This window comes from Xiphophorus couchianus, chromosome 6 (genome assembly GCF_001444195.1).
Source record: "Xiphophorus couchianus chromosome 6, X_couchianus-1.0, whole genome shotgun sequence".
NCBI lineage: Eukaryota > Metazoa > Chordata > Actinopteri > Cyprinodontiformes > Poeciliidae > Xiphophorus > Xiphophorus couchianus.
In genome coordinates this window covers 1938681-1954185 of record NC_040233.1, presented here as the reverse complement: position 1 = coordinate 1954185, position 15505 = coordinate 1938681, and the positions used below count along the sequence as shown (strand labels likewise).

Genomic DNA, 15505 nt, shown 5'->3' with positions numbered 1-15505 from the left:
GCCACATGCATTGAAGGTAGATTCTAGTAAAGCGTTGATTAATGCCTGGTTTTAAAATTAGTTAACTGGAGTTGTAGCCATTATTTTGTGCCCATTGTTGGACACCACACGGCACAATCAAACCCGATCGAACCGTTATACCTAAGATTTCTGTCGGCTAATGTGTGATCTCTCAGGTTTTGAAAATGGGCCAACAATCGGCCGACAGCTCTAAGATCGTGCAGTGTGCGCTGGGCATTACACTAAGGATATGAGGAAGGGAGATGCCAGAGCTCCCTCGTTGCCCCCTAGTCTCCCCCTAGTCTCCCAGTGGCCCCAGAGCTCCATTGCTGCCTCCCAGTGGCCCCAGAGACTCCTCGCCACCTCCCAGTGGCCCCAGAGAGTCCTCGTCGCCTCCTAGTGCCCTCTCCGAGTCTCTGCTTCCCTGAGCCTCCTCCGAGATGTCTGTCAGCCCCCTGCTCCTCCTTCGACACTCCCTGCGCCCGCCGGACGCGCCTCCACTGGTCTGCCCCTGATGCCAGTCGGACCTCCGACAAGGGGTCCGCCCCCTGGGACCCCGATGCCCACTGGACCTCCCACAAGGGGTCCGCCCACCCTGGTTGGGTTGTTTTTTGTTGTGTTTTGGACTCTGGATCCCCGTCCAGCGCCCCTCTGCCCATCCTTGTGTTTTTGTTTTTTTTGGACTGTTTAAGGCGTATAGTAGACGCCCTTGAGGGGAGGAGGGTACTGTAAGGGTTTGGTTTTCTGTGTTGATTTGAGTTTTTCTGTGTGTTTATTTTGGGTCTTCATGTTGTCCTGTCTACCCTTTGATTGTTCCCAGGTGTGTCTCGTTCCATGATTACCCTCTGTGTATTTAATGCCACCTGTGTTTCTGTGTCTTTGTCGGGTCCTTGTCGTGCCAGTCTGTTTAATCTGTCTTGCTGTTTAGCTGTCCCATCTAGTCTGTTGCTAGATGTCTATTAGTTTGCCAGTTGTTACCAGTGTTGAGCCTTAGCCTTTCTGCTCAGCTGTGCTGCCTGGACTTTGGATTGTTTGTGCTTATTTTCATTATTAAACCACCATCATTCATTTCAACCTTGGTCTGCTGCATTCTGCCTCACCACCTCTACCACATATCATGACAGTGCAGCCTACTTTATCAAATTTTCTAAAGCATTTGATACAGTGAATCATGAGATTTTAATACAGCCACTTCATTCTATTGACTTGTCAGATCAAACTCTTCAGTGGTTTGACAACTGTTTAATAAATTGTAGTATGTTCAAGTAGGAGGTTTAACTTCATCTTGGTGTTCCTCAGGGATCAGATCTTTGGCTGCTTTTCTTCATTATAAAACAACAGCATTTAAAAGCGCTTGTGATATATACATGCTGGTGATACTGTTGTAGATGGCTGTGGTCTCTTATGTAACAGCATTTTTAATAAAAAAAAGTCAGCTTTTATTTAACAGTCAAGTCTTTATTATCTTAAACTTGTTTTAAATATAGATATGTCAAAGATGATGCTGTTTTCTAATAGGTCATTTAAAAGTAAATATCTTCCAGTCATTACTACAGCTGAAGGTCTGAAAATGGAAAAAGTGACACAAAAAAGAGATTTTTAACCCCTTAACTGGTGGCATCCCATCCATCGGACAAATCTAAATTGTCTGAATTCTCTGCCGTTTTCTCCTCTTTAAACTCTGCTGGTGTCCAGTATCATGCTTTTATTGGGCAGCCTAGAGCCCCCCCTTTTGATTGACACCACATTCGACCAATAATATTAAGAAATTGCTTTTATCGAGCCAATAATATCTAGAGAGCTACTTGAGCTCATTTTGACATATCTGTATTCTTTCTGGAATATTTCTGACTGGTCAACTTGGAAACTAAATCTAAAGCCACAGATGTGTAGCCAACACGTGTCCTGTCATAAGGATATAAGGCATTTTGGGGTTTGTTTTGACATGAATCCACCGGCTACATGCGTAACCATGCGTAATGTGTGTGTCTATGCTGTGTCAAAGTCAGGCTCTGTGCACCCTCATTCGTAAAGGTGTTTACAGGACTTTTTCTCACCAACGGACAGCCACGGAGAGACATGTTGTCAAAACATGTCAAAACTGGATGTATTTCTTCAGCAAAACTTCACAACTCACGAGAGTGGACGATTATGGCTGTAAGAACTGACAAGTTTTGGATCTGAGAATACCGAAAACTTTTAGTCATCCGCTGCTACAGTCAGAGCGAGATGGGTAGAGCGTACCGTAACTCATGGGGGGAGAAACAGGAGGCGGGGTGATGGGTTGTTAGCGTACCGTTACAGTGTGTGGGGGGAGTTAGTGGTAATTTCCACTATCAGTAATAATGTGTCTATCTGAGGATTCCTCTGGTCATTATCTTTTATTAGAGCCCTCATTGATGACTGTATATTGAAGCACTGAGAAGTTACACTGAGAAGTACACTTGGACAACACCTGTACATCCTCAAAAATAAACATGTCCAAAATGATATTTCTTTTTGTGCTATCTTGATCAGTCTTGAATAAAGTATTCTGCTTGAATACGTTATTCAAGCAGAATACTTTATTCTACAGATTTATTGTATTTTCCAGTCCATACATTCGACACTCAATGTGCATTTACAAGATATAAAAATCTGGGTGAAGCAAAATTTTTAAATTTCTTTTGTGTTACAAACATAATAGCTACAAACTACTTACAGTTAAAGTATTTTTGACTGAAAAAATAGAACATTTAGTTTGTCATCTTCATAAAGAGACTAAGCTTTTGTATGTACTCAAAGTTGTTCAAGAACAGCAGCTGATTTAATTTGGGTATGCCTTTTCAGTTTTTGGTGATTTTGGTACCGCCAGTTAAGGGCGTCTCAGTGGGATTTTCCTGGTGAAATAAAGGCTAATAATAAAATAATCTTCTGATTAAAAATCATTCAGTTATATATAAGTACACAATTAGTAGCTCTACATAAAGTAATTCAGTTTTACTGATAATTGCCTGAATATCTGGTAGATGGAGCTGTTGCTGGTAGCCATGACAGAGAAGTGAGTCTGGTTCTGGAGAACACCACCGTGGTCCCGCTCCACCATCGTCTCACCTTGCAGTACCTGCTCACACATCTAACCAAGGTGCTCCAGGCTCAGGCCAGTAACGGCCTGGACACTCACACTCTGGGAAGGATCTTTGGCCCCCTCCTGATTCGGACAAGCCCCTCAAACCAAGGGTGAGCTTTTTTACCCTGAATTGAAGCTGATCAGTATATTAGATTGGGCCTCTGTGCTACTGTAAGCAAAGCAAAGGAGTTGAGATAGAAGCCAGGCTGACTGACTTGTTGACCGTCAGGTATTCATGGGAAGAGGACTTTCCCGTCCTGGTGGTGGAGAGGCTGCTGGTCGAGAGAACTGCACAACAAGACTTCGATCCTCCTGGTAAACTCTTTATCTTTAGGATCATGATTTGGGATTTCATCAGACTGACCAGCTTTTAATGGGAATTTCTGCTTTTATTCCAGTTCTTCCAGCAAAACCAACCAAATCAAGAATAGCCCCATCAGATATGACGGACACAAGCAGCCTGCTGAACGATGCTGAGTGGTACTGGGGAGAAATTTCCAGGTAAGCCAACCAAACAGATATTTATGATGTTATTTGATTGGCACAGACTAGTTCCTAATGGTAAAGTAGATGGAAATTATATATTTTAGCTAGTGGTGTTCTTATAAGACTTTTCTGTTATTTCCATGGGGCAATATGATGGAGGCTTCTTCTCACCAGGGATAAGAAAGCTGGTCAGAGTTGTTGGAACTTGGATTGAGCTGTTATAGGATTCAACCGAATTAGAGGGGCAGTATTATGTAAAATTTAAATGGTAAAACCTTTGTTAAAGGTTTAATAGAGGAGTCTTATTGTGATGACTTTATTAAGGCGGAGTTTTTAAAGAGGTAGAGGCTCAATTTCAAGTGATTAAATGTAAAAGTCAAATTTCTTTTAAGACCTATTTAATATTTACAGGATTTTTATAACAACTGGAAGTAACACAGTTACTTGATTGTGGTATAAAATGGCACTATGTCCCTGGAAAACAAAGCCTCACCTTCCAGCTGGGCAACAACTTTGAACATACAGCCAGAGCTGCAATAGAATGCATTAGATCAGAGCATGTTCATGGGCTTAGAGTGGCCCAGTCAAAGTCCAGTCCAATAGAGACTTTGTGGCAGAACTTGAAAACTGATTCTCACAGATCCAACTTGCTCTCATGTCTGCAGAGAGGAGGTAAATGAGAAACTGCGAGATACTCCGGATGGAACCTTTCTGGTGCGAGATGCTTCCAGCAAACTGGAGGGCGAGTACACGCTGACTCTCAGGTAGAGCTGCAGAGATACACACACATCCAGGATGGTTCAGTTCCATCCTGTTTATCAGATTTCTGTCTCCCCCTGCAGGAAAGGGGGGAACAACAAACTGATCAAGATTTACCACCAGGAGGGTCGCTATGGCTTCTCAGAGCCTTTGACCTTCCAGTCTGTGGTGGAGCTCATCAATCACTACCGCCACGAGTCCCTGGCTCAGTACAACGCCAAACTGGACACCAAGCTGCTCTACCCCATCTCCAAGTTCCAGCAGGTTGGTCCATTTGGTGACTGAAGTTTAAAGCAAACATTTAGATTTTCAGCATTAAACCACTTTGATTTCATCTTCTTCCTCTGCTTTCTGTTGCTCAGTTGGTTAAGGAGAACAGCATAGAGGAGGTGGGAGAGCAGCTCAAGGTCTACCATGAGCAGTACCAGGAGAAGAGCCGCGAGTACGACTCTCTGTATGACGAGTACACTCGCACCTCACAGGTAACGCTTGTTCATGAACTCCAATGAGTTCCATTATCTTCTAGAGATAATGGAACTATGCCCCTGACAGACGCTTACCGAGTTGTTTAGAACATTCTAACCATGTAAAATATTCCCCAAACTATAACAAAGAGAAATATTATTCTCTCTGAGGCATGAAACCTGCATTAGTCCAAAACCTGCTGAAACCACCAGAGGGAGCTGGTGTGGCTCAGTAACAGAGTAGCCAACATTACTTCATTCTGTGTTTTGCTCTTACTTCCAGTTGTAAATATATTATTGTGTACAACATATATAAATTCTGACCAACAAGTTGTAAAATTCTCCAGATTCACTCCAAACAAAGAAAAAAAAATTATTTACTATATTTACTTTAGTGTATTAGTGAATTTAGAGTAAAGAAATGGCTAATAATGTCAAGCCTAAAGAATCTGTTGCTTAACAGTAACTGGAAGGACTAAATAAAGCAAATAAAATTGAAGAGTTGACTGACAGAACACTTTAGCATACTCCTTCTGTAAAACACTGTTATTGTGTGATTGAAATCCATTAATACCCACCTGTCCACCTGTTGCACTTGTGCTTTTATAGCTTTCAGTTTTCTCCATGCAAAACAACCCAAAACTGTCAGCTATTTATAATCATAATTTTGCTAATTGTTTCAACTTTTATGTTGTTCTCATTAACTACATGAACTATATTATCCTGTCAAACCAGTGTAACCTTTATGAGAAATCCATTTAGAGTAACCACTAGCAATTATTTTCTGTTCAGTCATTCAAACAGAACAGCAAAGATTTATTTAGTTTATTTGATTACGTATGCGCTACCATCCGGTTAATCTACGTCATAGAAGTTTTCTGTCAGTCACCTGTCAACACCAGGAGAGGCTAGTTTCATTTGTAGATGTATAATTGTACTGACATTTATACTAGGCAACAATAAAACACCATAATTTTCTTCTCATCTTTGAGTGATGGTAAACTTTTGTGCTGTATATGTGTAGAATTAAGGGATGGATGAGGACTTGGTGACCCTTCTAACAGCCAGAGAAACTTTGGTGACTCCAGAACGTTCCCTGGCATTTCAGCTGAAGACTTGAAATCATTGTGTGGTTGAAAATTTCAATTATTCTGAAATTTTAGCTTTTTGAAATCCTGGTATAATACTTCCTGCAGGAGCTGCAGATGAAGCGAACAGCCATTGAAGCCTTTAATGAAACCATCAAGATCTTTGAAGAACAGTTTGAGACCCAGGAGAAATACAGCCGAGAGTCTTTGGAGCGATTCCAAAGAGAGGGCAACGAGAAGGAAATTCAAAAGTATGTTCAGACTTACATTCTTATTCATCCTCATCCAGCTTGTGGTTTTAGACAACAATTGTGATATTCTTTCAAATCAGGATTCAGAGCAACTCTGAGCGTTTGAAGTCACGCGTGAAGGAAATCCACGACAGCAAGCGAAAACTGGAGCAAGACCTGAAGCAGCAGGTGTCTGACAACAGAGAGATGGACAAGAAGATGAACAGCCTCAAGCCAGATCTCATGCAGCTTCGCAAGATCAGGGACCAGTACTTAATGTAAGCGCCAGTTCTCTTCTGGCCAATGAGGGCATGCAGCAGACACACATACTCCAGACACTCTCAGCAGCCTCTGGGGGGTTTCTGTTTTTCAGATGGTTGACACAGAAGGGAACAAGGCAGAAGAAGATCAATGAATGGCTGGGCATAAAGATCGATGCTGATGAGTAAGTGTTCCAGCTCAGATCTGGATGCTTAGTGAAACAAGCCATTAAGAGCGGCGCTTCAACACTAATGCTTGACTTTTTTGTTCAGCTCCTATTCTCTGGAGGAAGATGACAGCTCACCTCACCATGACGATTGTACCTGGTATGTAGGTGACATCAAGCGCTCCCAGGCAGAGGAAATGTTGAGAGACAAATGTGATGGAACCTTTCTCATCAGGGAAAGCCAATCACAGAAGGGCTCTTATGCCTGTTCTGTTGTGTAAGTTTGTGTTCTTCTAAATAAGAATGGATTTCACATCCTTGATCTGACACTGAGATCCAGTGTACTATCACATTAAAATACAAAAAATAATGACAAAATGTGAAACACCTGGTGGGCCTAGCCCCGCCTTCAAGACACAGCTCTTTCTGTAAGATGCAGTTTTCAAGCTTCTGCCTCACAGAGCAGCCCTCTCCCATGCCTCCCTTATAGTTGATTATGCTATAAAATGCTACTATGTGCCTGAAAAACACAGAATGCTGTCCCTTGAAATACTTCAGGCACAAAAATCTTTTATGAATCTTTTATACTGGGAACCTAGAAACTGCTTGAGTTTAGTGCTCCTGTACTGCATGGTTACTCTAACCTGGTAATAACTCTGCGCTTCTTTTCAGTGTTGATGGCGACACAAAGCACTGCGTCATCTACAAGACAGCCACAGGTTATGGATTTGCTGAGCCCTACAATCTGTACTCGTCTCTCCAAGAACTGGTACTCCACTACAAAAACGTCTCCTTGGCCCAACACAACGACCATCTGAATGTAAATCTAGCTTATCCAGTCTTGGCCCGCTCTCAGAACCTGAAGTAGAACCAGCAGCCCAGATGATCTATAGATCTACCAGCAGTGGGGCACCGAGCCTTTGGACAGTGTCAGCTGTTTCAGAGAAAGAAGTGTGTTTTTGTCTGGAACCTGATACATCTATAGTTCCCTAACAGCACCCAGTCCATTAAAAAAGACTCCTCCCAAAAACCACACCACTACTGTCACAGAGCCACTGGCTGAGAGGGTAAAAGTGTAAAATTGAGCCTCCACATTAGCCAGTCACAGCTCTACTGGGTAAAATCCACAAAAGGCCCCAAACATCCACAGGAAGGTAGACTGGACACAGAAATGTTAGAGACAACATGTGTTAAAGAAGAACAAAATAAGCACAAACAAGTCTTTTTAAGGCTGCACAAAAGAGATGGAAAGAGCATGTAGAGAAACTATTGGAAATATTTAAAACTTTTCTTTTTTGATGCCTTGAGCACAAAGTATCTGTGTTTAAACAAATGTACTATGTGTAATCTCCAGACTCTCTGGAAACACAGACAAAAGTATGCTTTTTAACTCCATAAAGGAATGGCTGCTCACTTCCCACCTGAAGGTGGCTGAGAGGATCCAGTGGGTTGGGGCTGAGCTGTGGGATTTTAAGGGTTTTACCTACCAGAAGCACACAGGAATAGTTCTGAGTGACAAGTTTCTGTCACTTTACATTTTAAGGGTTGAAAGGAGAGGACTGGGAATAATATCAATGTGGCTACAGCTTTAAAAGATATACAGGCAGGTATATTTTAATAGACTCATTTATATCCATCTGCTTTGCTGTGTGGCTCTCTCATTTGGTCTCTTTTTGAACTAATGAGAAGAAAATAGCCATTAAACGAGGAATAGGAGCAAATGCATGGTACATATTTCCTATTTTGTCAATGACAGAATATATATTTTGAATCACAGTACGCTAGATTGTGAGGTACATTTACAAACACAGTTCTATGATTCAGGTGTGCTGTTGTCAGATGCCTCTTACTGTTTTTCCTTTTCTAATACTGTAGCACCTGTAGCTATTGACACTCTGCACTGTTAGTGCTCTTCTTTTGCATGTAGATTCACTGCGGTACCAGCGCTTGTTGAGTATTGACCTCTGTGATTCTTCTACCTTCGGTACTGAATTAGTTTCCTGTAAAGTTGAAGTAGATACCCAGTGGTGTGATCCCCTCTCAGATAAACATTTTAATTTGTTTCTTTGAGGCAGAGTTTCTGATGGTACCTCACTGCTGCACCTGACTGTTCATTTCATCTGATGCTTGATTCAGAGGGCTGGAGAACATTAATGTACAAAAAAAAGAGAAAAGGCAGTAATATAAGTTGTGTACAGTATATTTTAGACACACATGCTTTAGATGTATGTGACTTTATAGAGTTCCCTAGTTTCCTTTATGTTTTCAAAATATTTGTTGTTTTCTTAGGTTCTGTTTGATTTGGATGATCCGTCAAATGTGAGCCCAGTAAAGGATGTGTTCTCATGTAGCACAACAGGAATAAAAGAACACGTCCTTTTGCCATTCAGCTAAGAGATTACCCGCTATACTGTGTATGGAGGTATTCATTTGTTTTTGTTTCTTTTTTTTAATTTGACAAATGGTTGAAAATCTGTTGGCATGTAGTGATTAGGTCATGGTGTGTGGTACTCCAAGCACACTAAAGTTTAGATTAAGGAACCGTCTCCAGATCAGTACATATCTACTGTTCTGTACTGTGGCATTGATCTCCTCTTACTGTTTCTGTGTGCTTTTGGCTTGAGGGACTAATTGTTGTGACCTTCATCGCTTTTAAATCACAGTTGTACAGAGATATGCAGTTCCTTTTGTGGTCAGTGGAGGCACTGCAGAGAGACAACTTACAAGGCTGCTTTTAAACTTGATTCTCAGACACAAATCTTTCATAATTTCATACACAAATGACTGAGAATGGTAAAGAGAATATGTATGAATATATATTTTTGTATCCTGGAGCAGACAAGTTGTTTATGATCGAGTGTTTAATACTCTGCTTTATGTGTTTTTGTCTTGGGTTAGAAATGTTTCCTAAATGTGATCTTCACCAGTTTTCTGGTCCTAACGACAGGTGAAGAGGTGGCATCAGAAGTTGTATGTGTCGGACTTGAGCACAGCTCTTTGAGTGTCGCCACTTACTGAGCTGAATTGATCCTGGGAAGCTCAGATTGAGATGGATCCATTGTGCTATAGAGTCATTTGCACAGTTGTTGGTACGGCGTAGATCCCAGGAATGAAAGCAGAGGCGGCAGCCGAGCTTCTGGTTAGAGGTTTACAGCGCTGAGGGAGGCGACTACAAGTGCCTTCTGTCAACCTGAGGAGTTTGTGTTCTCCTTGTTGTCACCATTAGATGGTGCCATCACCACCATGTTGTCATGCCACACATTTGCCATATCTAAGGTTAACGAATATCTGGCAAATGAGCGTAGTTGTTGTCGTTGTCTGTGTGTGTAGTGGACAGAATGACTGGTTTTGCTGTTACATCTGAGATTGTTACATCCTTCTTTGTTTGGTTGCAGCTGTACAGTAGCTTGGTTCTCTATCGTTGTGTACTAACGTTTTGGGTTTTTTCTATATCTATCTGTTATATCTGTAATGAAACATAGATGAGTTAGAAATGAGAACAGTATCCATTTTTAGCCTGGTGCAGTTTTTTGCTAGCCTCCCAAGTTCTAGCAATATATTTTCCTCTTGGATATCTTGAAGTGGGTTGTGTGAAGGACATGTGACACCAAAGGACTGACCTGACTTAGACAAACAGCAGCAACATCCCAGTTTGGAGAATAAATAAAAATAGTTCTGTCAATTATACATCTTATAAGCTCAGCATTGGTGAGAATAAACTGCTTTGCGTGCATTTCTTTAAATTTTATCTTTCTACCAACAATTAACATAACAATTAACATAATTTATTAACGTAACAAAGACAAATGTCAAAAAAATTTGAATGATTTAAAAAGACGTTTCTTGAGTTGTTCTTGTTTGGCTGGAAATTCTCTAGAGTCTTCTTCATTTGTCTTAGTCCAATAATGTTGATTCAAATTTTATTTCTTAAAATATGAACCTCTCCTTTTCAAAGTTATTAGAAAGCTATTCTACTGTCCTCAGTAAATAAATATGTAGATAGAGATTCTTCATTTTGTTAAGCTCTGACCTTCTATAGCCAATTAATGCTATTTCTGATTTCTCTTGATTCACTATAAATGGACTACATATATTTCTACAATTTGGATAAACTGACAGTTTGACTGTCTTCACAATAAAATGTTCATTTTTAAATAAAACCAGGATCACTAATAATCAGGTTTATTGGTTTGTTTGTGAAATATAGAAATACATGATATCACCCTTCAGTATGAGCAAAACCCAGCTAAAAATAATTCTACCAAATGAGATTTCTAAGGCAAATTATAGACCACTAAGTTTAGTTTGTTTTTCTCACATATTCAGAATGTAAAAGCGGAATGTATATTGACACAAATCATTTCATCTTCAAAGTCTTTTGAAAATATGCAGAAAGACAGTAATACATAATTTTTTTGTTTACTTATTGAAACATTCACTAATATAATTTCATATCACATGTTTTCTTAATATCATGCAGCCTTGCTTACTAGGTCTTCTTCCTCCAGTAACAACTTCCACTCTGAAGAGTGTTGTCAGTGCAGTCGGTTAGTGATATGGTGCACTCTCCATTCTGGTCACCAGCTGATTGTTCCATGCTTCTCTGCTTAAACATCACCATAACTTAAGAGCTCCTTTGAACTCTCTCAACTGACATCTCCCAAGGCTGTCTCTGCTGGCACATACATAAGCTAACTAACGAAGCTGGAACTATGCCTTCAAACAAAAAATAAAGTAGCACCTACTTTCAAAGAAAAAGCACAGATTAAATTAATTTCATACAATCCATTTTGTGTGTGGATCGGGGGCAACCAAAAGGCCTCAAGTGGTCCAATGGTTCACATTCCCAGCAGTAGAGTAAATGTAGAAATCAAAATGTAAGACAAATTTTAGATGTTGTCAGTTCACTTACTCTGCTGGTGGCTCCCAGTTTGATGACGGGTCACAAATCTTCTCTGATTCTCTTTACTGGGATGGTGATTATTGTTGTCTACTGAAGGTATTACAGGTAACTTGCTGACTGCTCAGAAGTTCTTTACGCATGAACAGAACCGCCATGATGCATGGAGCCTACAGCCTTTTACTTTCTAAGCTTTGTGAGCAGAACATTTGCTTAGTTTAGTTTGATGGACCAACACTTTGTGACTGCACATGTTTACTTCTGCTTCACACAGTCCAGCACTCTGAAACTAACACACAGCAGATAGGCTTTATTAATAGCGTGTTTTACTTCACAATGTTGTATACAATATATTTCAAGTAACAGGCATTTCTTTTTTATATATTGGAGCATACAGTGTACATATGTGATTTTTGCTATTTTGCAGTCAGTAGCTGTATTGTAAATCTTTTGCTTTTGGCCAATTGCATTATTTTCCCTCATTTACAGCTTTAATACAGGTGAGTTGTATTAAAGCTGTTTTAGTTTTCAAACAAGCTGAAAGGAGAACTGCTGGCTCATTTCTGCAGTTCCTGTTCACCGAGCTACATTTCCTTATAGACTAGTTTATCCAAATGGTAGAAGGATATTTCCTACAGATAGTTGTACTTTTCTCATGTCATTTACATCAGTTTTATTGTAGCTACTTCTCATTGTTAGAATTTGGTTCAGATTCTGTATTGCTCTGGGGAAACACTCGCAGTGCTAAACACCAAGTTACAAAAAGACAAAAAAAAAAGCAGATTCGGATGTAATTCAGGAAACATACATACCAGTAGAGTTATTTATTGGCACATTCAAAATGGTTAAACATGGCATAAATGGTGACTTGAAGTTTATTTAATTGCATCTGACTGATTAAGCCCAGTAACACACACAGCTTTTTGTACAATCAAATATAAAATATATTCCTGATAGCTTCAGCAACATCATTTTGCAGACTTTCAGCTGTTATATAGAACGCTCCGTTATTAACGGTGTGAGCTAGCTGGAGGAACTCTTGCAGCAAACGGGGTGAGATAGGCAGAAACTAGAGATATTTTTGAGTCTTTTTTTCAGGAGAATTGACTGCTCATTTTCTCACCTTCATACTCAAAGCATATCTTATCAAGTATAAAATCTATGAAAAGTATTTGTTTTTTTGTAGAATTTCAAGAACAAGATTTAGTAAAGAGGCTACAGGTAATCACTTAGAAATCCTCCTGTTTTAAAGGACTTCATTCTTTTTTGGTGTGTGTGCTTTAAACAAATCAGAAACACACCCTGATGTGAGTCAATGTTTAGAACTTCTTCTTCTTGGGCTACAGAAACCCCAAACCTTATTCCTGTTGGCCCCTACGTCAGGTTGGAGTATCCCTGCGGGAAATGACCCATTAGTCTCACTGATTCCTCATATGTTAACAGACATGACTATATGCACATTAGTGAGTGTAAACACATTAGCTTATACTACTCTTTTGGGTTTTTAGAAAATAAGAATTATTGTAACAAATAAACCCTATCAAAAAATAAACCAACTTTAATTTCTTATTTTTGTCTGAAATGTCACAAAATATAGTGACATTGTTGCTACGTTGGCAACAGTAGGGTGACTTGTTGAGAGCGCTGTGCAGACATGACCTGGTGTGGCAGCATCAGTAGCTGATTTTAAAACTTTTGTGTAGGTAGTTAAGCCCGATAGATAAGATCGGCTTCACATCGCAGATCTCACAGAATGAAGGAACCCCTGATTTAATTGTTATGCCATAATACTTATAAAAGTATCTACTATATGGCATATTGTTGTTTTAAAATTGCTGACTAGTTTTTAATTAGTCACTTGATGTATTTAGTTCCCACTGAGATAACACACCAGAATTCATTTTTACTTTTAAAGAGTAATTGAAACTATTTAAAACTAAATACATCGCTGTGCATCAAACTCCATATTCTGATGGTTGTTTTGATGATTTAATATTTTAAAACAAAGAAAAATGATTAATCTTTGCTATCTTTTTATTCTGATTAAAACTAATTTGAAACGTCTATAAATCAGTGAGGAGACCCAAGGTCAGGAAAGGACTTTAGGATTCAGCCTTGGTAGCCATCCACTGCAAAACCAACCAGCGTGGTCCCTGGAGCTCATGTAGGATTATTGAGGTGCCCATATGGATGAAGTGAGCTCATGCTTACTTGGTAATGCTTCCTGAACAGGCCTGTGTGTTTGGCACAGTCCCGGCTGCTTTGCATTTCTTATATATCAGAAAAGTGTTTGTCGTTTTTATTTCTTTTTGCAAGGATCTACTGTGTTTAAACGATTCAGTTTTTTGTGAGTAGAGGCGGTTTTTGAGCGGCGCCATGCTGCGTCTCACCTCTGCAGATGTTTGTGATTGCTGCAGGCGTTGCACTGTAAAAAAAAGTCTCTAATTTATAGTAAATTACTGTAAATTTTGCTGTATTTATACAGTACAGTTCTGGCAACCACAGCTGCTGGTGTTTTACCATGAGTTCAAGACTTTTTTCTTTTTTACAGTGTAGTGTCGGGTGAACTCAGCAGGAAGCGACAATGGCGTTAGAGAGAGATCTTTCACGGTGCTTGAGTATATTTTTGCTCTTATTAGTTGACTTTAAAAAGAAAAAAGCTGATATATTTGTCTATCCATGTGTTCTTTTTTTAATATTATCTGTTAACGGTAAACTTACAGAGCCTATAAAGAAAAAAATAAGCTAGCTTGATATTTTTTTCCTCTATACAGAAAAAACAAATACAAATGTTTACAAGATGTAATTAACCAAATAGTAAAGGTGAGCTTGAGAATCGATCTGTGTCCCTCCATGTGGCTGTGATAGATTATGTATTACTTTTATTTCCTTTTTCATTTTAAACTTGAAGATGTTATGACTGCTTTTTCTCTTTAACTTTGTGAACCCTCTGTTTTCAGAATAATAACTCAGCTGTCTGTTTTCCTGTGCTCTTCACGAGTCCATTTGCTCTACCTGCTGACTACTTCAACTCACACTGAACCTTTATGTGCTTGAACTGAACTTGAGACCCTGTTGAATTTCTTGCTGTTTCTGTTGTTCACGATCAGGTAGACTTCACTGCGACTCTGCCTGGTGGATTTTTGATAAAGGTCACTACATGGAATTTCAGGAGCTTATACAGAAATGTTGTGAACAATAAAAGGTGCCACTTGGCGAACATACTTGAGTACAAATCCAGTACAATAATCGTAAATTCAGGAATAACTATCAGCGATCTATTGTTTATGTTTGCACTATACAGCAAAGGATCTTCAGATGAAAAACTGAATTAGTTTATCTTTTGGTTCCATAGCTCACTCCTTAAGACCAAAATTTAGCCATATAATGTCACTTTGTGTGTAAAAATATGATGACAACTGCACTTTCACTTCCTGTTTTTCTGTCTTTTGCCAGTCTTTTTACTTTTTAGGACAGGAAAGTTGCTTGTCTGTAGGTTTGAGCCGATGCACAGTGCTCCGAAACAGTGTGGGCCCTCTTACAGTTTTCCTGATGTTGTTTTTTCATAGATTTAATTATCAAAGATAATCTGAGTAAATACAAAAATAATGCTTCAAATCATTTCATTTATGTCAAGAAAAAATTATCCAAAGCAAATTAGGCTTATGTGTAAAAAAAAAACCTAAATCACAAATTCACAGTGATTAGAAAGCATTGTTTGGACATGTGAGTGGATTTTGATAGCCATACCCTCAGTGCTGTCAGACCTGTAGAATCAAGAAATCACACGCATAAAATCTGTCTCATAACATAAACTAAATAAATAGATTTTAAACAGCAAGCATGATCTAAAGAACAGCATCTACAGAACTTCAGGCCACATTTGGCTCAGTTAGTCAGTGTTCCACAGAACTATAAGAGATAAAGGTACAGGTAAAAATCGGTGCTAACCCCAATAAACATAAGGACTAGTGGTGAGACTTGATTAATTGCTGGGTCTAAAATTCCATTTCCATTGTCCGTTCACCCTTGTCCCTAATGG

General features: G+C 39.4%; 1 protein-coding gene across 5 annotated transcripts in view; it reads left to right on the top strand.

Annotated features, from left to right (window-relative positions):
- pik3r2 (phosphoinositide-3-kinase, regulatory subunit 2 (beta)) overlaps positions 1 to 15279 on the top strand; it is a 51403-nt gene extending 36124 nt beyond the window's left edge. For all 5 annotated transcript variants that reach the window (XM_028019879.1, XM_028019877.1, XM_028019880.1 and 2 more), the window contains 11 exons: positions 3009 to 3219; positions 3339 to 3424; positions 3508 to 3610; positions 4261 to 4359; positions 4438 to 4618; positions 4717 to 4836; positions 6015 to 6157; positions 6238 to 6414; positions 6510 to 6581; positions 6670 to 6840; positions 7236 to 15279. In XM_028019879.1, coding sequence (XP_027875680.1) covers positions 3009 to 3219; positions 3339 to 3424; positions 3508 to 3610; positions 4261 to 4359; positions 4438 to 4618; positions 4717 to 4836; positions 6015 to 6157; positions 6238 to 6414; positions 6510 to 6581; positions 6670 to 6840; positions 7236 to 7431 — 1559 coding nt within the window. In that variant the 3' untranslated portion in view covers positions 7432 to 15279. The remainder of the gene's footprint in view (positions 1 to 3008; positions 3220 to 3338; positions 3425 to 3507; positions 3611 to 4260; positions 4360 to 4437; positions 4619 to 4716; positions 4837 to 6014; positions 6158 to 6237; positions 6415 to 6509; positions 6582 to 6669; positions 6841 to 7235) is intronic.
- The last annotated feature ends 226 nt before the right edge of the window (positions 15280 to 15505 follow it).